At 35.2% G+C, this 21,753-nt stretch overlaps 2 protein-coding genes across 3 annotated transcripts in view; both read right to left on the minus strand.

The window, feature by feature from the left end:
- The window catches only part of LOC131069736 (actin-related protein 2/3 complex subunit 1A), a 160,412-nt gene that overhangs the window by 133,825 nt on the left and 4,834 nt on the right, over positions 1-21,753 (minus strand). The gene's annotated exons all lie outside the window — the stretch shown is intronic.
- Positions 3,067-4,154, minus strand: LOC131859855 (uncharacterized). The gene is made up of 2 exons (XM_059214048.1): positions 3,755-4,154; positions 3,067-3,650 (listed from the first exon to the last, which is right to left on the minus strand). Exons 1-2 carry the CDS (start codon positions 4,098-4,100, stop codon positions 3,547-3,549), a joined length of 450 nt encoding a protein of 149 aa, XP_059070031.1. The 5' UTR covers positions 4,101-4,154; the 3' UTR covers positions 3,067-3,546.

Consider the following 21,753-nt stretch of genomic DNA (forward strand, 5'->3'; position numbering starts at 1 on the left):
ACTTTGTATATCTACATATAAAAAATATTCTTTTGAATGCAATCTTGTACCTAGTAGCATCCTCTTCATCTCTATATGGTACCACCCGCTTTTGGCAAGGAAAGTATTTCTTTGCTATAATACATTGGGGGCAAAGCAAATGCTCGAACATGCAATGGTGTGATCATCTTGTTCCAATGGTCAACAATGATCCTTCGCACTCAATTGAAAAATGTTTTGGTTGGGTCATGCTCCTTGGCTTCTATTATCACCCTTATTTTTTCAACCATGGAGTCCATGATGTGATGTCCCCATCCCAACAATCAAAACATGATAATACCCGCTCTAAAATAGAATTTAAAAAAATAATAATACAATTAAAATATAATATATATATATATAACCAAATATATGAATAGAATGAACTATATAAATTTCATATTTATCAAATAATAACATAAATTTTATAATATTATATGATTGACAAAATAACAAATTATAATAATAAATTATTGCAAAAATAATATAAATATTGTATTATTAAACCATCCTAAATAAAGTTAATTATTAAATTAAATATAATTAAACTGTTGGTGTCAGAGGTTGTCCCATCACAGTAGACAGTGATATTTGGTAATATTTGACCATCATCGTAGCTATAAAAATATAGGTAACCGCATGATATGCAGACCAATAAAGCGATTAATATATTGACAAGCATTGATAAATATAAGCGGGAGACAATAATTAAGATGACGGCAATCAACATATGACTGAACAGTAATTACGTTAATAATATTGTTGGATCATATAGTGATCATTGTCTGTGTGAAAAAGTGGAATAAGTATTTGATAGCTGCAGGGACAACACTTAAATTAAGTCATTACATGTATGGTTAGACAGATATAAGCATGAATATGAAAACCATGACAAATCGACCAATTGTCTTCTAAAAGATGCGAGTATAAGATTGCTCTCAGATTTGTATAAGCAAATACCAGTGACTCGACAACACCAAGACGAAGGATTTAATCTCTATGAGCATGATATTAAGCTAAATGGATAAACTAAATATGCAAAAAGCTAAACTAAGATGCAATAATCTCAAAAAAAGCACAATATATTCAATGACTCCAGAGCGAAAAGTGTATAATAACAAATCTCCAGGGTGTTTCTCAAGTATCTCTGGGGTATTTTGAATGAGAGCTGAAGGCTGAATTTATAGAAATTCACAAGAGAGATCAAGCAAAAAGCACAATTTAGGATTAACTGAAATAATTGAAAAATCGGGTTCAGTTAACCTTGAGATAGATTCCAATTAGAGTTTAATTGAAATGCATTCAGATTATAAGTTCGAGTTGCATTGGAAATAAGAATTAATTAATTCCATGCACTTGTGATAAAAATAGGTGATTTCATGAAATTATTTGATTTATTCAAGAAAAAGGTCTTTTCAATGCAACCGAACTTTTTTTTATCAAAAGCTTTGAGTTCCAATTTTGGAGAATGATTAATAATTCAATTTAATTGCTTTTCTGATTTCAAGTTCTCAATTTAGAAGAATATCTCAAGTTTGATTTCTCTCAATTCAATTCTTTTATTCTATTTTCAATTTAACTCTTGCTTTGTGATTAATTCCTCTTTTGTAATAAATTAATTCTTTCTTTGCATGATTAAATGGCAAATTTATTAATTAATTAAATATGCTAGGATATTTAATAAATTAAAATAGGATTATTGATCAAAATGATTTTCTTGGAATGATTCAATTAATTAAATAAATATTTAATTAATATTGAGTAATTGATTTGCCATGTGACATTTGATGATTGAAGAATTAATTATGTGCTCAAGATTGATTTAATTGCCTTTGGTTAGGACCTTGGTGATGTTGTCAAGATTAGGGGCCCATGGTTTAGATGACCAATTTTAGGGTATTACAATCATAACCGATCTGGATATGAAGGAACAACAATTATGATATGATAATTAAGTCGATACTGGAACTATCGTTGAAGAAGAGGGAAGATGAGGTGTAATGCCTAAGACTCACATAATATTTAGTATCAATATTCGATTATACTTAATAACAAGAGCATAGATCTGTATACAACCAGTAAGATTCACAACATAATAACAATGAGTTACTGAAGTTCTTATGATAGCATTTGACAAAATCAGAATTGAGGAATAGTCCGATATGAGGAAATATCATTTACATATACATAAATTGGTCAAAAGAAGACATATTACTCATGTCATAATCAATAATGCTAAGTATGATACAAGAGTAAAGAAATATCCATCAAAGGATATCAGTTGAGGCAGAGAGAATTATTACGATTAAAGAATTATTAGTCAAGACTTAATAGGAATCCTTAAACATGAAGAGCACGATATTGATAATAATTAATTATTAATAATCATTGGCAGCTATTTCTATATTAACTAACTCATTGTTATGAAAGGATGCCATTTTTCTTATGGGGAGGCATCATTATGAAGAGATGTATCTCCATCCAGATGGGGGGGTACACAGGAAAGGAAGAAAGACAATGATAAGATTTTACATTATAGTCAATTCCCCAAGAAAATGTAAATAATTATATTTGTTTTGGACAGCAACGTAGCATACCATAATGTCACAGAAACTACCTTGGCAAATCTGCAAGTTGAATTCGAAGTGAGGAATAGGTGTGCATTAGAAATACAACAAAGAACACATATTGGACTAGACACAGCGGAGCATAGTAAAGAGGGAAACCCTCGACGTTCAGGAATGGATGGTGTTTCAATCAAAGTTCCCAGACTCGGACTCGGCTCTAACTCGGCAAGGCTGACTCGGCTCGTACTCGGCAATGACTCGGCAAAATAAGAAAACCCTTGAAATTTAGAGATTTTTGATGATTTAAAACTTGTTTCATACACCCATTATTGAATTAAGCTTAAAGACACTATAACATCATCAAATAGAAGCTAATTTGATCACATACATAAGCATACATCCATCATATGCGTAGAAATGTAAATTGTAGCTGAAGGAATTAGAAAACATAGATATATAGAGTTATAAATGTTGTCCAATGTATATAAAATCCATGACTTCAAATGTTCCCAAACATATATGTAACTGTAAAGTGTAAACAAAAACAAGTCTATGGCTCAGGCTCTAGCTCAGCCTCGTCTATCTGCCTCCTAGAAAGGTGTCTAAGGTAGGTCCTGGATGACTGAGTAGCCATAGTCTCTGCCTGTGATGTGCCAATCTGAGTAGCCATAGGTGTTGTGCCTGATCGTGCTCTATCCTCCTCCTCTGCCAGAGCCACAGCCTCAGCCTCTCTGTCTGCCTGGTCAACCCACTCGAGGTCCTCATCAGTGAAGACTGGATCGGTGGACTCAATGAGCCAATTGGACTCGGGATCGACTTCCTCTAGAGTGATCGGAGAGGAGTCAGCCTCCAAAATCTGTCTAGTCCTAAGACGGAGGTTGTAATGAACAAAGACTAGATCATTCAACCTCTCCACAGACAATCTATTTCGCCTCTTCGAGTGGATGTGCTCAAACATGCTCTAGTTGCGCTCACATCTAGAAGCGTTGCATGGCTGGCTCAATATGCGGATGGCATTTTTTTGAAGGTTTGGGGTTGAAGGCCCAAACATTTGCCACCATCTATCTGAGATAAGGAAAAGAAAAAAACATTAGTCTCATTTCCAACTTTAAAGGTAGATTATAAAATAAAAAATTAAAATGCATGTCATAAACTTTAGAATTTTCTACCTGGGTGCAATTTTGTCCGACCCTCTTTGCACAATTGGCTGGCAAAGATCGCCCCTATTGCATTATTAAATGCATCCATCTCGAGTAGTGTAGTTGTGGTATCAGTGCCCATTCGTTGTACTACTGAATATAGCCCGCTAAGAACCTCCTCATCCGCTTTGAAATCAGCACGGAAACGAAATGATGGATTGAGGTAATAAGCTGCTGCATGGATGGGCCTATGAAGCTGGTTATGCCATCTTCTATCAATTATGTCCCAAATGGGTCTATACTTATCCTCAACTCCAGCAAATATAGATCTAATGGCCTCCTTGGCCCTATCCATGCCCTCATATATGTAGCCCATAACGGGCTTCTCCCCATCAACAACTCGTAGGAGAACTACTAGGGGCTCAGTGACTTGCAAATAATGTTAAACAAAAATAGTTAAGTCACAAGTGTGCATGAAAATAAGAAAAATTGCAAAGTTGCACAATGCAAACAAAACAAAAATATGCATATAAACTTATAAAATTACCTGCACGATCTCTACACAAGGGGTCCAAAAACCTGGCTCATCAAAAATGCAATCTGCTACATCCATCCCTGCAGTGGTCGTAGCATAGGATGAGGAAGTCCACTCCTCACCAACAAACATGCGCCTCAAAGATGGCTTTGATTTTATCAAGGATTTCAATGTGAGGAAATTAGAGGCAAATCTCGTTATACCAGGACAAGCCAACTCCCTTTCCCCCGTGTATTGCCTCATAATGCTAAGGACCAATGCATGATTGTAAATAAATTTGCCTATATTCTTGGCTGGGTCACGACCCTCGAACTCGGCGAGTCAGGCGAGTCACACCCCCTGACCCGTCCAAGCCCGAGTCAGGGTCACCCGGCCCGTTGACTCGCGTGACTCACCGCGAGTCACGGAACTCTGGTTTCAATAATATAGGCAAAACTGAATATTATATAAGAAGATAGTTATATGAAGGCAGTGCAATAAATCAAAACTATACACCATTACTGTTGCTAGAATGCATGTTCAGATTAGACACAACAACATGCTGAAGAATTTTGTTTGGGTAAATCAGAGAGAGTTACCAAGATAAGTTCTACTCTCAGAATCATTCTTAAATTTTAAACTCAATATTATAATGAAATGTGTTCAGTTTTTATATAGTTATGTTTATTAATATATTACCATTCTCATTTTAATTTAAAAATTGATGTCTTAGGACTAAATTCTGGTAAATCCCAAATGGGGACATTACACATGACATCGTAAATCTCAACCAAACATGGTCGATCTGTATCTATATACCTAATCATACTCATGATGGGCTCAACGAAATTCAAAATATACTTCACACAAGCCCACCACTCATCATCTAGGATCAATGCTTTGACTTTTTGGGCTCTTTCTGTCTATGATTGCCTCCATATGCTCCAAAGAGTGTTGATGGCCATGGCACTCAATGTCTCTCCCACCTTCACAAGTTGTCTCAAGACAATTTTGTGTGATGTGAATCGAATCTCAACAACCTATCGTACTATAAAAATTAAAACAATATAAAGTAGCACACTTAGAAAAAACTTTAAATTTAAAAAATATTAAATTTACTTAAAAATATTAAAATGAAAATAAAATTACCTTTAAAAACTTCAAGTTGAAGAAGATCTTGGAGTTGGCTTGTGACATATGATGAGTTGTCACAAACATTTGAATCTCCTCGGCCTCCTCGTAGATTTATTTGACCTGCTCAATCTCTAAGCCAATCTTTTTGCACTATCAAATTGAGAGAGTGGACAGCACATAGTATCCAAAAAATAAGCCCATATGTACTCTCCAAAACATTGACCCTTTAGGGGTCATTGCAATGACATTAATTGGTGGTCTTTTTTGACATCCTTCCATCAATCAAAAATGGACACTCCTATTTTAGGCCATGTATCCTTGTTTTCTCTCAATGATGCCTCTACAAAAACTTTTTCCTTGGCCAATAAGGTGGTGCACACCTTTTCCTACCTAGGACTAGTGTAATCAGTTGGTGCATTGGTAATTGTTGTCAACTTGTCACCATATCCCACCAATATAGTGATCTACAAAAGGTTGAAAGGAAGCCCATTGCTAGAAATGCAACGAGCAATGCTCTAAACTACAACCTCGCTTGCCTTATTCTTGAAGGTCTTTCCTAGTGGCCCTCTTTTACGAGAAAGAAGGTGGTACTCTTCTCAAGAAGATGATGGTGGCATGAAAAAATGTGGTTCAGCTAGTTGTGTTAAGCCACAAGGAGGTTTCTGCAATCCATTCTTAGAAAGAGGATGTGCTCTATCATTGGCTCTACTACTTGCCATGTTAGTGTCCTTGTTCTTTCATATATCCCATTATTTGTTGCTTTGGCAACCTTTTTTTATTCAGCCCTGGACAAGCTCTTATTTTAAGCTAGGAAGAGTGCACATGTGAGTTTTCACTCAACTATACAAGCTCTCATATTCATTCCCACATTGACTACAAGGCCAACAATAACCTCCACCACCAGCTATGTTGCCAAAAAGGTGACACTCCATCAATTTTAAATAAGCTCTCTATAAGTGGGGCAACTACTAAACTAGAACTACCAAACATTCTATATGAATACTGAAAAAACAAAAAAACATTACAAATTTTAAATTTACAATCCTACGACTTAGAAAACAAAAAAAATGGCATTATCGCCCCTATATTATGTATAAAAGGTTTTAAAAAATATTTAAAACGTTTTTTTTTTAAATTGAAAACATTTGAAAAGTTTTAAAAAAATCTTCAAAACTAGAAAGAAATTACAAGATTCACTCACTTTTGACGAATAAATCTTCCTTGTGCAGCTATTTATCTCCTATTGTGTAGGTCTTTCACTTTTGTAGCCTTCATCTTTAAAGAAAAATGCAGCAAGCTTCAAAAATCAACAATGATAGCTTGGATGCAAAAATGCAATTCTACTCATCTATGTTTGTCAAATGAGGTAAAATATGTTATAAGCCCTCACTTCAAGGTGAAATTACGAGTGGAGAGAACTTTTTATTTAAAAAATGTTGTTTTTTTGTTTTTGGGCCCATCTAGCTGTAGGTCCTTTGAGGTTCAAAAGTACAGCACTGGTTCACCCAAGGAACCTAGGGTGCCTACGGTGGACCTTGGGTGAACCCAAGCCGTACCTGACCCCATACTGAACCCATACAAGGATGAGGGGAAATTCAGGAGAACCTCATAACAGATATTTTTCCCACTTGACAAATGTTCTGAATCTTCTCAAGTTGATGAACTTGTCTGTTGTTTCAGCTATTACAAATGACATGTGTAAGGTTGACTTTGTTCAAATTAATATGTAATTGAAGATTGCAACCAGTAGTAACCTTCTAGAGTTTTGGTTGAATAAGCATATGATGACGACTTGTAAAGGATTTCTACAGCCTCCATTGTTCATGGAGCCTTGGTGTGTCATAATTCTACATTGTGCAACTTACAGCACAAACAGTTTGGGCATTTGCACCATAGCATGTTACAACTTTTTTAGAAAATAGTGCATGGACTACAATATTTGAAGATTGCACATGCTAGAATGTGCAAAGAATGCACACTCAAGAAGCACTTCAAAGCTCTCACTCTTACCAGTTTGTGGAGATCAAGAAAGATCCTTTCATTTCACCAAGTTTCCGAGATGAGGATGGCAAGGGGCAAGGGGGCACATTTCCAATATGGTTCTTTTGGGAGGTCACTATTTAGAGAACAGCTATTTAAAAATAGGGAATTTTTTGAAATATAGGAAAATTTTAAATATTCATATCATAACATGGATAAGATTTCATAATACACATTATAGAACCTTAATACATTATTGATGGGTAACAAGGATAAAAAACCAAAGCTAACAGTGGAGAAGAGTACACCTTCAACGAATTTGACTTTTATTGCAAAAAGGAAGGAATAAAGAGTGGGCTCACGGTTCCTTGCGATCCCCAACAAAATGGTGTGGCCAAGAGAGAATCAGTCCATCATTAAAATCGCATAACATATGACTCATGATAAGTAGTTATCCATTTGTTTTTGTTGTGAAGCCAGTAACATAGTTTTCTACATGTTGCAAAGGTGCCCCCACAGATTTTTACAAAACAAAACACAAAAGGTCTTCTTGGCTGAGAATTCAGAAGCACTTGCTTTCACTTTTTTAGTTCTCCTATTTACATACATGTACTTATAGATAAAAGGTCAAGGATGGATCCTTCAAGTATCAAAGATGACATCTACGGCCTGTTAATTACATATCCCTAGGCAGAGGAAGACAGTGATAAGTAGGGATATAAAACTTATTGAGGGATGATTTTCAAGTTCTCAAAAGCCATCTACAATGACTAAAAAGATGGAAACAACTGCAATGCCAAATTTTGATCCAAAATCAGATTTTTTATGTTACTGATTCCAGCAAAGGAGATGTCTCACCACCTTCCACTTTGGCCCTAAAGTCAAAATGGCTTTCTCAAGTCTTACAACGAGCAAAGGAGCACATTGGCAAGCCCTGTACTTCATTTCAGGTAAGCCATCCAACTAGGAAATTTCCTGAATATCATTCATGCTCTGTACTTTATTCAATCCATTCAAAAACAAGTATGGTGTGATCTCATTGATTCTAACCAAGGAGAGGTCTCATCACCTTCCACTTCAGCCCTAAAATCAATATTGCTTTCTCAAGTGTTACAAAAAATCGAGGGAGCACATTGGCAAGGCCAGTACTTCATTTTAGGTAAGCCATCCAACTAGGAAATTTCCCAGATATCAAGCATACTCTTTACTTTATTCAATCCATTCAAAACAAGTAATGTGTGAAGCCATGAATAAGGCATATAACTCCATCATCAAGAGTAATGTTTAAGAGATTGTACAAAGACCAAGGTGAAATGAACGATTGACTCCCAACAATGTTTCAAGATAAGGCACGCTGCAAATAGCAACATCAGGAAACCTGCCCTTTATATAATGGATAAAGACAAATATTGATAAACTTTGGCCCATTCACAACATTCACCCAGTATCTCAGACACAGGAACAACCACATAACAGAACAAATTGGAGGGAGATGGAACACACATGAATAAAAAATAAAAACCCCTCAAAGAAAAAAAATTGTACACATGTGCACAGCTAGATTTGGAGGCAAATTTAAACAATTTTTTGAATTTGTGTTCACATTCACTAGATTTGGAATTTCATGGATGAAAATCAGCTAACCCTGTGACATAGATGCAGACTAATGAAGGCACTGTATGACCTAGTGCAAGTGCCACAGGCTAGGTCTATCCACACTAATAATTGCTAGCTTACGTTGGGATATTCTAAACTTCAGCAATATCTGATTTGCAAATTTTTGTGTTGTATGTTGATCTCATTCTTACGAGAAGTTCTTTGAAACTTATGAAATGGCATAAGAATGTATTGGATATGAAGGATATAAGAATTTTCTGCTAACCTTTGGGACTGGAAAGTTTGATGTGTTGAGAGATGTTTACCTTGGTCAATGAAAATATTTTGTGGAAATTCTGGAAAGGTTTTTGTTGTGATGTTTTCACACATCGCCCCATTGCGAATGGGTACCCCCTTTTTTTCGCTTTTGGGGTTGTGTCTTAGCGTCTTAAGGTTTGTCTTGGGTCTCTTATCTCTACAAATGAGTCAAGTTTTATGAAATTTGGAGGAGTCATCAAAGTCAAAAAATGAAGCAATGGTCAAAAGGATGGTTTGATGCTACGAACAGAATAAGATGGGTTGAAGGATTAAAATTGCAATTTCTTGGGGTCAATTCTGACAACTGCCTATTTTTTAAGAAATTTGTTTTTTTGTTTTTTTTCTAAATTTAGAAAGTTTTGTTTTTGGCATTTTGGGGCCAATCCGAGAACCTACTTTTTCAGTCTGCTTTTTGTTTTTTTTCTAAAACTAGAAAGTTGTTTTTTGCATTTTTCGAGATCACGAGTGGTCATCACGTCAGGAGAAGAGTCAAGTCAAGAAAGATAACTTTTGAATCCAAAGGATAATTTCTAAAAAGCTGATTGAAGATTACAAGAAATTGACTAAGTTTGGAACTTGGTTTGAGAATAATTCCTTGTTTCCTTGGGGAAAAATCCTAAATTCCATGGAAAAATTCCTTGTTTCCTTAAAAAGATTCCTTGTTTCCATAGAAGAATTCTAAGTTTCCATGGAAAACTTCCTCGAGCACAAGCAAAGTCCGCCCAAGGCAAGTGGAAAACTTCCCAATCCTATCATAAGCGTATATATAGAGATTACAAGACGACGTTCTAAATTAAGAACAAGTTGTTTAAAGTGAACTACTAAAAAGCTAAACGCTAAATAAAGCTTAAAAGCTAAATAATCAAAAAAGAAAAAGCTAAATGCTAAATAAAGCTTTAAAAGCTAATTAATCAAAAAAGAAAAAGCTAAATGCTAAATAAAGCTTTAAAAGCTAATTAACTAAAAAGCCAAATGACCATTAAACAAGGAACTAAATATAGGTGACTAAAATATGATTAAACATTCTAATACCCTCCCTTAATGGTCATTCTATCTACTAACTACCCTACAGAAGACACTGCAGGTCTTTTGATCACAAATGAAAAGAACACTCTACTGTGGTGGAGACCCTCCCTGGATGTTAAAAGTGTTAACAACCAAGAATACCAAAATCCATCCAACTTGACATTGGGTAACCAAACTGAAACTTGAAATCATGATTTTGAGGAAAAATCGGCAAACCCTCCAAAACTGAAGATACAAATCATCATTTTTGTGGAAAAAAATGGTAAAAACCCTTGAAACGATTTTTGTGGAAAAAATCGAATAAAACCCTGAAACTTTGCATGGCAAGACCCAAAACACCACGTGGTAAGACACCGAACATCACGTGGTAAAACATCAGACATCATGCAGGAAAACACCAGACAACATCACGTGGTAAAATACCAAACATCACGTGGTAAAACAACAAACCTCACGCGGCAAAATAGCAGACATCACGTGGTAAAACAACACTCCCTGATTTTTGAGGAAAAATCAAGCAAAACCCTCCCATGATTTTTTTGTGGAAAAAAATCAAAAAACCGACAGACAATTTTTCAGGAAAAAATCATGAAAACCCTGGGACCTATAAGACGAGGTCTAGCCTAAATCAATCTGATCAAGGCAACGATATTCAGATATCGTGAACATGCACTGTTTCCAAGTGTTGCGGTAGCTGTTGAACTTCTGACTGTGTTCCAACATGATGTTGCTCAAAGATGCCATCACAAAAATGGAGGTTGAACGAGGTCAACCTAGTGAAAGCATGAGACAAAAGAATCTGATTCAAAAATCAGAATAGAAGCAGCTGCACAAAAAATCTGAAACCCTGGAGGAGAATTCTTGCACGAATTCTAAGGTACAAATTTCGAGGTTTGGAAGAAATCCAAAAATTAAAAAATTTCTGCAAACTTAAAATAGCATAAATGGTGCCCAAAAAAAAAAGCAAAAATCCCAACGTCCACAGAAATAGCAAAAATTGTGAACTGTTTTTTAATTCCAGGGTAAATTTGCTGGCTGGCACAAAATTTGAGGCACGGAAAATGAGGCACCCAGAAAAATCTGACGACGACCCAATTGAGGACTCGAAAAAACCCACCAAAAATCTACAACCAAAATAAAATTTCGACTTGAACTGAAGGGTCAAAACCCTAGTCGAAAATTGCAGAAACCCTAGGAAATTTTTCAATCTGCAAAAAAAAACCTCCAAGTTGCAGGCTCGAAAATCTCCAGAACTCTAAAAAAACATGAACTGCTGCCCAACACAGAAATTCACCCATGAACCAAAAACCCTCAAAAAGCCTTCAAAAAAGCAAAATTGTTTTTTTATAAAAAAAGGATTAAAAAAATCTGGAAAATATTCCAGAAAGAAGGCCATGAATTTTTATTAAAAAATTCGCCAAACTTTAAAGAATCCCATCGACCCGCTCTGATACCATGAAAAATAAATTGAATGAATGATTCAATAATCGGATAATCTATTCAACAATATACAAGCGTATATATAGAGATTACAAGACGACGTTCTAAATTAAGAACAAGTCGTTTAAAGTGAACTACCAAAAAGCTAAATGCTAAATAAAGCTTTAAAAGTTAATTAACTAAAAAGCTAAATGACCATTAAACAAGGAACTAAATATTGGTGACTAAAATATAATTAAATATTCTAATAATGAAGTCCACCCAAGAAGGGGTAATAAAGGTGATTAAGTATAGGCGCTTGAAAATGATCACATATTCAGAAAAGGTTAAAAAATTTGGTTAAGTATAAAAAATTCCTAATCCAACCTCAAAGTCAGCCTAGGCAAAAATGGTGAAAATTAAATTTCCAAAAAAAAAAAATTCCACTGAAAAAAAAATCGAAAAAAAAAAAGCTTAGTACAAGGAGAAATTTGCCCAACACATGAAAGGAAGGGATTTGAACTCGACTAAATTGAAAAGGAAAAAACCAAAAAGGTTTCTAGAAGGAAGCAAAGAGAGAAATTGCAAGAAGCTTTAAAATAAAAATAAACAATAAAAAAAGGAAAGTTCAATTTAAGGCCAAATTTGTGACCAAGTGCATTGTTATTTAAAAGATCATCAAAACAAAAACAAAAAACAATGCAAGGAGGAATTCAAATTTTCTATAAGAAGACAGTCTTCGTCTTTCACTTTTAACAATTTTCCTTCTATCATCAAGAAGTTTGAATTTTTCTTGTCATCTTTCCAATTTTTTTAGGCAATTTAGAAGTGCAATTGCAGGTTTCAAGAAGTTCTAAGGAGAATTCAAGGCATTCAAAGGTTGATCATCAACATTCTTCGAGATTCTTCTCCATTTCTTGCAGGCCTGAAGCAATTCAAGGGCAAAAGTCTGAGATTTTGGCCTTCAAATTCCCTTCTTTCTTTCTAAATTCTGGTTATCAGACCTATTGGAGCTCAAAATTGCAGGTTGCCAAACCCTAAAGGCATGCCAAGCCTTATGCTCAGGTTCAACACGCAATTCTGGCCAACTAACAGAATGAACCAATATGTTTACTATTCCCTGCACTTTCGGCTCTATAGGACCTAGGCAATTGTGCCTTCTAATTCAGCAGATTTGATCTTCCTTTAATCTATCTCCTATATTTACCTCAGAATGGCATGAACTTCTGGGATAAATTAATTTAACTTCTAACCCTACTCTTATTTCCTACTTGTATGGAACTGAAAAATAAAATAAAGTAAACAGACTTTCTGGATTATTGAATGCTAAATTTTGATCAGTGCCTTCTTCACCGATTGGGCTCAAAGTCAAGTGAATCTCTTTCCTTATATTCTCCTTGTTAGACAATTTTTAATTTCACACCTGGTATGAAACTGTCAACTGCTTATTTCCTTATACTTGATGGTTAATTTTTATTATGACAACTACTATGCATGCATTTAATCTTTCCTTGAAAGAAGCAAACACAATAATCATCCAAGAATAGGAATCTTCCTTGATCAATCCAGACAATCCTTGATTTAGCAAACTAAAAAATAATAAAACAAGCACTGTGCACTAGAAAATACTTAAACAGCCTTTGATTACTTGAATCAAAATAACAGATTGAACTATAAAAGACATTCGCCATAATCTGCACACAACTCAGATTTGAAAGCTAGCTGATTGTATTACTTGCAGAGGTATATAAGTATATTTTTCTATATATCACATAAGACAAACGATCTTCCTTTTATAAGGAGAGATCAAGCAAACTTGAAACATCAAGTCTTTTGAAACATAATTTAGTTACACAATGTAACTAGCTAAACAAGTCTTTTAACGATTTAGCAAGAACAAATTAACTGCCCCAAGATGATCTATGTACTCCTACTCCTTATAAGTATTAATGTTTGAGACAAAATGTCTCATAACATACTCCTTCCTATAAAGCCTATTCAAGATGATCTTCATGTTGTCTAGAACATGGTCTTCATCATTGATCTCATCCAATGCCCGTGGAAGTTCCTGTGACAGCAATTCTCTCCATTGTTCTCGGGGCATAGGTGTACCATCTTCGTTGTTCAGTATGTCAGGGAGGGTTTCTCTATCTTTCGTGTCTAGTTGACTCATGTCATCTTCTAGTTCCTCATGGTATTCCCTATGTCTAGACCATAACTTTCTGATATCCTTCGGTAGCTTGGAAGACTTAGGATCCTGCACTTTGTCGACTATCCCTTTCACTCTTTTTGAGAGTTTGGCATGTTCCTGCAAAGCTCTGGAAGTTCCTACATAGGTGTTCCAATAATCATTAGCATATATTATCATTTCATTAAACCTGTGAGTGACCAATCCCGCCATCATGTCATATGCGGTTTTTTTCCTTTGCTCCTCCCTTTTCTTTAATGTTTTATGAAGCTTTTCTACTTGGTAACTCCAATAGTTTGTATTTTGTAATGCTTTAGTTATCTGCTATTCTCGTTCAAACGAGAATTCTTCCTTATCAGTGACTGATTTCAATTTTTCTTCAAGCTACAGCCTATGTTCTTCTACTTTCTCATACTTTGCTTTATACGTATCTCTTTCCTTAACCACATGCTTGATTTGTGCTTTAGTAAACTGTGCCACATTCACATTTAAACCTGTTGTATCTAGTGGATCTGTCTCACCAACTCTCTGGACCATAATGTGACCAAATACTTTGTCAGTTTCCACCAATGTGAGCATTTTATTTCTTGGGTACAAAGCCCACTGTAACAACGCTTTTTTGTCATGATCAAAACTAGAACCAAAATAAATTCTATCAACATCTTTTGGTAACATTTTCTTTTGAAGATCATGGTTCTTCACAAAACTATCAAACAACATAGCAGAACTCATGTCCCATCCGGGCACAAAAATAACACCAGCATCTTGTAGAAGTTGCCTTCCTTTGGTGGGGGTCATGGTAGTTATCTCAGCATCCACATCTTCTTGGAGTTTTCTCAGTAGATCACTTTCATTTTCTGGTGTAATCTCATTAACTTGTTGCCTGAGCAGCCTTCCTTTATATCTGTATAAAAATGTTTTGAATTCTTGTGAATGAACAAACTCATCATCTAAAACAAATCTCTCACAAGCCAATTGCCTGATATAATGCTCCTCATCAGAGGGCTCTGTCACAATTTCCCTTTCTCTTTGACCTTCTCCTTGGACCTCATATGTTTCACTTTGCAACATAGGGGTTGGCTGTGGTGACAGATGCATGAGGGGGGCGACAACTTGTATACCCCTTCCCAATGGTCTCTTTGTATCCCTTTTCAAAATGTTTGTAGGAACTCCTTCAACTATCTGATCCAAGTGGAGAATTTTTTCATTCATTCGAGCAATGGGATCTTGAATGCTTGAATAATTATCAGGACTCAACAAACCATGACCTTTTTGGTGATCTTGTCATAGGCTTCCAGTCTCTCTATAGCCTTCATTTCATCTAAATTCCTGATAAGATCTTCTTGCTCGAGTGGCACATGCTCATAAGCACGCAATTTTTGTGACTGTCTGACCGAACTAATAAATCCTTCAAGGTCGAAACCAACCCTAGTTTTATCTTGTGATAAGCCATAAAAAGTCAGTTTATCTCCAATGAAATCATACCCCTTAGTAGAGAAAACTGTGAATTCTCTGAAACACAAGTACCCAAGCATGAGGGATTGTTTCCCATGTGTCCCCAAATGTGTATGACTTGATATAGCTAACTGCCTTACAATTTCGAGATAGGCAATCATGTTCGGTACTGTTCTTGGAAGCAAAAAAGGGCACCTTCAAACCCATACCCCCTTATTTTGCTATATTCCTTAAAAGCATACTAGTCTCCCCAATTGTGATTGACCAATTACCCATCATCATAATCCTTTGGCCTAAGGAATCTTTGAATCTTTGGAGTAAGAGTATGATCACGAGTGACCTAAAAGTCGACACAAGGGCTTGACAAAATGCTGCTCAAAACATAGATATTAAGACCATGGACATCTTTGATCTCATATGGCAGTCCACATTTGTACTGGCTTTCTTACCCCTTGTTTATCATACTCTTTAACCCTAAGATTGTCAGCCCATAAATTCATGCCCTGCCCAATATATAGAACTTTAGAAGCATATGCATTAGCACAAAATAATGTCAGAAATGAATTTCCTCAAGATTATTTTTAATCCTTTCCAACCCATGATTTATCCGATCTACCATCTATGACACATAACCGAATGATCGAGCATCATGTGTCTGCACATCTGTAGCCAATATCATTGGTACTATATCCATGAGCGGGTTAGCTTCAAGACCTAAAATTTGACAAATAGAATAGTAAGTGTACCTAAAGTACTCCTCAAATGAATCCACATCAAACGGTGGTTCTTCATTTTCATTAAATATCCTAAGATTGTTCCCATCTCTGGGTCTGTGGGCCGACAGTCTCCATCTCTTATATATTTCCTCAAGCCTGGTGTATTCATTTGCTAGGAGGGTTAGGTCAATTGGCTCATCGAGGGTTAAATCTAAATCAAATACACTAGACATGAAATCTCTAGTAATTGGCAGCAATGGTTCCCCTGTAGCATCACTGTGAGATTTTGCCAAGATCAAGAGCTCAATGAAAAGTACAATAGAGAGACAAAATATAGGACAAGAATAAACTGTATTCTCATCAATAGATAGATGATCAATAGTTCAATAGTTCTTACATACAATGAATATGAGCCTGCTTATATAGGCAAGGCTATATGGATATGTGAGCACACAAACATGACATGTGGCTCAATAAGAAACAAGGGTAGGTAGGAAATAGGTGTGGTAGATAGGAGAAAAAAGAAAATATTCCACATGAGGTGGATCACCCACCAAAAGTGGAATTATCACGCCACAATAAGTGGATATGATAGAGTAGTAACAAGATCACACCATAAAAGGTGGAAATTCTCCTACACACACTATCCCAATGTGGCACAAACACCCAAGTGTCTCATACCCAAACTACTATGAAATGCATTTCCTAAGTAAACTTAAGTAAGGTGTAATAATATCCATGATGAATAATTATTTACTCCAACAATCACGAATTGTCTTGGTCTGGGGTTTGTAGTTCTTGGCCAATAATATCATCAAATCAACATTTATAAACACATTAGGCACCACCAATTTCCCAATGTTATGTTCCCATGGATTACATATCGGTTCGGCCCTGTTTCTTTTCCTGAAGTGATATAGCAACAATTCATAGCCCCTCACAGGCGTCCATATGTCTCCCAAGTCTCCAAATTTATCACCTAGTTTCTCCACATCCTGCTTTGATTGGGAAGACCTTTTGGATTTTGGACCAAACTCAAGGAATTGGTCCATCAAATCTTGATTTAAATGTCTTCCCTCTTTTTTCTGCTTTTTTGGTTTCAATTCTTGAGGGGTTTCTACTTCAGTTGCTTTTTCCTTTTGTTTTCTCACTCTAGGCTTCTTAGAGGAACCCTCCATCATTTATAGAAGAAAGAAAACAATCAAATTAACAGGATACCTTCTCGAATTCGATACTTACTTGGACTCTTGATGCCAATAGTGAATTGTTGTTCTTCCCCTAGCCCTTAATTGCCCGCACCTTTGCCTTCGGGATTTTTCGCAGTGATCAAATGTGTGTAGGATTGTCTCTTTAATCTAAGCCAGAGAGTTTGCGTTGTTCTGAAAATAGTTACAAAACAGTCATTTAATGCTTGAATTCAAAATTCGTGTGATATGACACCAAGTTGACGCAACATTAATGTCGGAGAGACTTCATAAATTGATATAACGTCATCCGGTCTTTCAGTGTAGGTCATTCTTTCGATGAAATCCCTTATGTCTTTTCCCGTCGCTCACAAGTATAACAAAAATCTATTCTGTCGATATAACCTTTTATAAATTTCTCCGATATTACTCTCTTTTCAGTGCAACCCTTGCCTTCGGTAAGACCTTTTTCTAGCTATGCAAAATTGTGGTGTTATACCGATATGGGTATTTCGGCAAGACCTAAAAGAATCATACTGACGTTATATCTTTTCAATGTAGCACCTGATTTCGGTAAGACTCTTTCTAGCTTGGTAGACTCGCAATGTTATACCAATACACATGTTTCGGTAAAACTTCAAAGAGAATTACGCCGATGCAGAGGTTTATCGGTGTAACATGGCCTTTTGGGGAGATCTAACTTTATCTTGCCGGCTTTGCTCATTGTCCCGATATGGTTCCTCCATCGTTGAAAAACACAATCTATTTTGCCGAAAAAAACTTTTTGCAAAGAATATTTCAATGTTCCCTTTTGAAGCTATATCATGGGCTCTACCCTTATGAGAGCCTCATTTACCCCACATATAGAAATTTTCAATATCAAGCTCCATTAGAATTTCAATAATATTCATTTTTGCTATTCATGTCTTTCATTAATGAACTTGCAACAATAATATCCTTATCTGGTGATTAAATAAACCATTCTTCTCAAACCAGTATCCATAGATTGGAGGAGTTGAGTGTCGGCAAGGTAAAGAGTTTTCTCCCAGGTTAATGAAATACAAAAATCTTGGTGATAACATGTACACAAGGTCTAGGACAATGGCTATTTGAGAACTTGAGGAAAACTAAATTTTGCAAAAAATTAAGGTTCCAACAAGACCAATGCATGGCCTCTCCATATCAAATTTTCAAATTCCATCCATGGAGCAGGGCTGCTTTTGTGTCTCAGAGGCAGAAACCCTTAAAATCAGACTTTGTTTCATAATTTTTAGGCCTTTCTAAGTCTGATTTTAAATTTAAGAATCCTTCTTGAAGTCTGATCGGACTAAATTCCAAATTTTTTGAGTCTAATTTTGGATTTCAGAATGTGTTTTAAGGTCTGATTTTGATTTCCAGAGCCTCTTCTAATCTGATTTTCACCTTTAAAGAGTTCGAATCAGACTTTGTTCCATAATTTCAAAAAAATTCAGTGTCTGATTTTGATTCCAGGAACCTTTCAAATTCTGGTTTTTCAATTCCAAGTTCAAATCAAACTGTCCCATAATTTTCATGATTTTCCGAGTCTGATTTCAAGTTTCCAGAATATTTCTAGGTCTGATTTTCAACTCTAAGTTCATTATCAGACATAAATTTCATAATTTTCAAGTGTTTCTAACTCTTTGTTTCTCAAACCATACCCAGTCTGATTTTGAGTCTGAGTTTCGAAGTTTAATCAGAAAATCAGAGTTATTCTTTCAAAATTTGTCAAGATAACATCAAGGTTTATTTTGTTTAACTCAAAAAAAAATCATATTTTCAGGTACTTGATGTCAACTCAAGGAAGAGACTTCCAAGGAAGGTGCCGATGAAACAAGGAACCAATTGAAAAAATGATGGAAGAACAACATTCACGCTTCAAGCCGGAATCCAAGGACGAATAGGACAAAGAGGAAGGACTCACACTTCATCAAGCCATTCAAGAAGATTAAGCAATCCAAGGATGAAAGGCCTTACATCAACCATGGATTTTCAAAATCAAATCAAAAAATTCCATACCAAGGAGCGATAAGTTCAAGACACAATGAGAATGAAGAAGATGTTCTAATCATCTTAAATTTCCTTTGGATCAAAAGATATTGCCTAAGGCATCAAAACTTCTCCACTAAGATACCGATTCTTCTCAAAAAAACCTAGGTCCTGATTCTGCCCCGGTCCTGGTCCGACCCTGATTCCGGGTGGATTCCCCCCGTGTCCTTCCCCAAGACCCACAGAGAACCCAACCACTTGGGAAGGACCCGAGAGGAATCCACAGGGAACTCAGGCAGACCAAGGCATTGGCATTGGCAATGATGGATTTATCATTTATCATTTATCATTTATGTATGGAAAGTCACATTGTATATTTCATATTTGTATGGATTGTATCATTGTAATACTAATAATCAATAATGGTAGTGATAGTTTATAAATTATATAATTATATTTTATAATTTTGATTGTTGAACATATATATAATATATGTATATATTAAAATATATATACATACATACATACATATATAAATAATATGTGTGTGTGTGTGTACGGATGTACCCATACCCGCATACGTACCCAAGGAAAAAAAATTTGCCGAATCCTCAAATCCATACCAAATTTTGTATCCGTATCCATACTTGAATCACTAACATGATGAGGAATCAAATTTGCAAGGCAAGCTGAGGTGGCATCCCAATCATCAATCAGCCAATCCAAGGGTTCCAAGTCAAACATGTCTAGGTGCAATGAACCAAACTCAACAAGTGGCTCCTATTTTCTCATTGGTTATCCAAATTGTTATAATTTTCTTATTGGCCAAAAAGAGTTTTTCGCAAATAACCTTGAGTAGGGTTTTATTTGTTAATCTTGGTCATTGATCTTGGATCAATCTAGGCCGTTGCTTTGTAATTGGGTGCCTATATAAACCATCCTCCTCTCATTTGTAAAGGGAGAGATTTCTGAGAAATTGTTGTAATAATACTTCTTAAGTGCTAAGACATAAGTCATTGTTCAATTGTTGGTGAATTTTTGTCTACTTCTGCAAGTTAGCATGGTTTCTTGGCTCTCCATAGAATAGATTTTGTTTCAAGTTGTTGTATTGAATGAAGGATTTGATAGAATTCCTAAATGTAAAATTGCATGTTCATGCTTCTGATAATTGGATGATTTTCAATTATCATGCAAAGTTAGCCTGAACCAGAAATAGAAACTTAACTTCTATCGCTTTATTCATTGTTCAAGATGTTGGTGAATATCAATGATATGAAAATCTTTTAATTTCCTTAGAAAATATCTTCATTCGAAAAGATAAATATGAGCAATAAATTAATAAATCATTTTTATTAATTTATCATATTTATCTTCCTCCAAAATAAGGATAATTAATAAATTTTATTTATTAATTCATCTTTATCTTCTTTTTGTGAGGAGATAATTAATAAATCTTGTTTATTAATTATCTCTATTTATCCTCTCATGTGAGGATGTTTCCTGTTTTTTTTTAATTTTTTATTCTTTTGTTTTATCCTCTTATATGGAAATATTCAATAATTTTTAATTATTAAATCTTTTCATAAATCCTCCTAATTTTTGAATTTGGAAACTAATATCTTTCCTTGATTTTCAAAAATCAATCTTTTTGGCAATATCTCTTTAATTTTAATTTTCAATTTCAAAAATGAGGTATGCATCTTCAAAAATCTGTTTTTTTTTTGTAAGAGGATATTTTATTTATTTTCAATTCTTCTTGATATTTTCAACTTGCTAATTTGGTATTTATGAGAAGATACTTAAAGATTTTATTATTTATTCTCATAACATCTTCCCATTTGCTTTCTTCTATCTTCATCTTTCTCTAAATGGCAGCTTTGTTGTGCACTCAATCAAGTCCGTCGATCTAACAAAAAATCTTTTCAATCTTAGTCATCCAATCAATCTCAATTTTTCTATAAATTGAGCCCTTTTCTCATTGATTTTCAACCACGCTTCGAGTATCCTTATGCTGTCTAAATCATTTTATCGTCTTGCTTTCAAATACAATTGCATTTGTAGGTGAGATCAACATCAAATTTGAAGGAGAAAGAAGAACAATGGAATCACATGGAGGAGATTCTACACTTTGGTTTGCATTTTGTTTTTAGAATCTTGTCTTCATGCTTCTATTGATTGAATTAGGATTTCATTTTCATAGCATTTATGTTTCGTGGTTGCATAATCTAATGCTTTGATGCTTATTCCGATTTCCTAGTCACATATATAATTATACAAACAGTAATACTCATAATTGCCCCCAGTTTCCATGTGCCCGTGCCCATCATAAGCCAGGCAGTGGTCACCAGTACCACTCCCTCATTCACTCCCAGCACAGCTACCCACAACTGCTGCCCTCTTTGCTGATAATCCATATTGTTTTTACCATCAGATTTGGTAAAAGAAGTGGCAATATTGGAATTTTCAAGCTTTGAAAGTAGTGATGAATCTAC

Source organism: Cryptomeria japonica, chromosome 11 (genome assembly GCF_030272615.1).
Source record: "Cryptomeria japonica chromosome 11, Sugi_1.0, whole genome shotgun sequence".
In the NCBI taxonomy this organism is placed as follows: domain Eukaryota; kingdom Viridiplantae; phylum Streptophyta; class Pinopsida; order Cupressales; family Cupressaceae; genus Cryptomeria; species Cryptomeria japonica.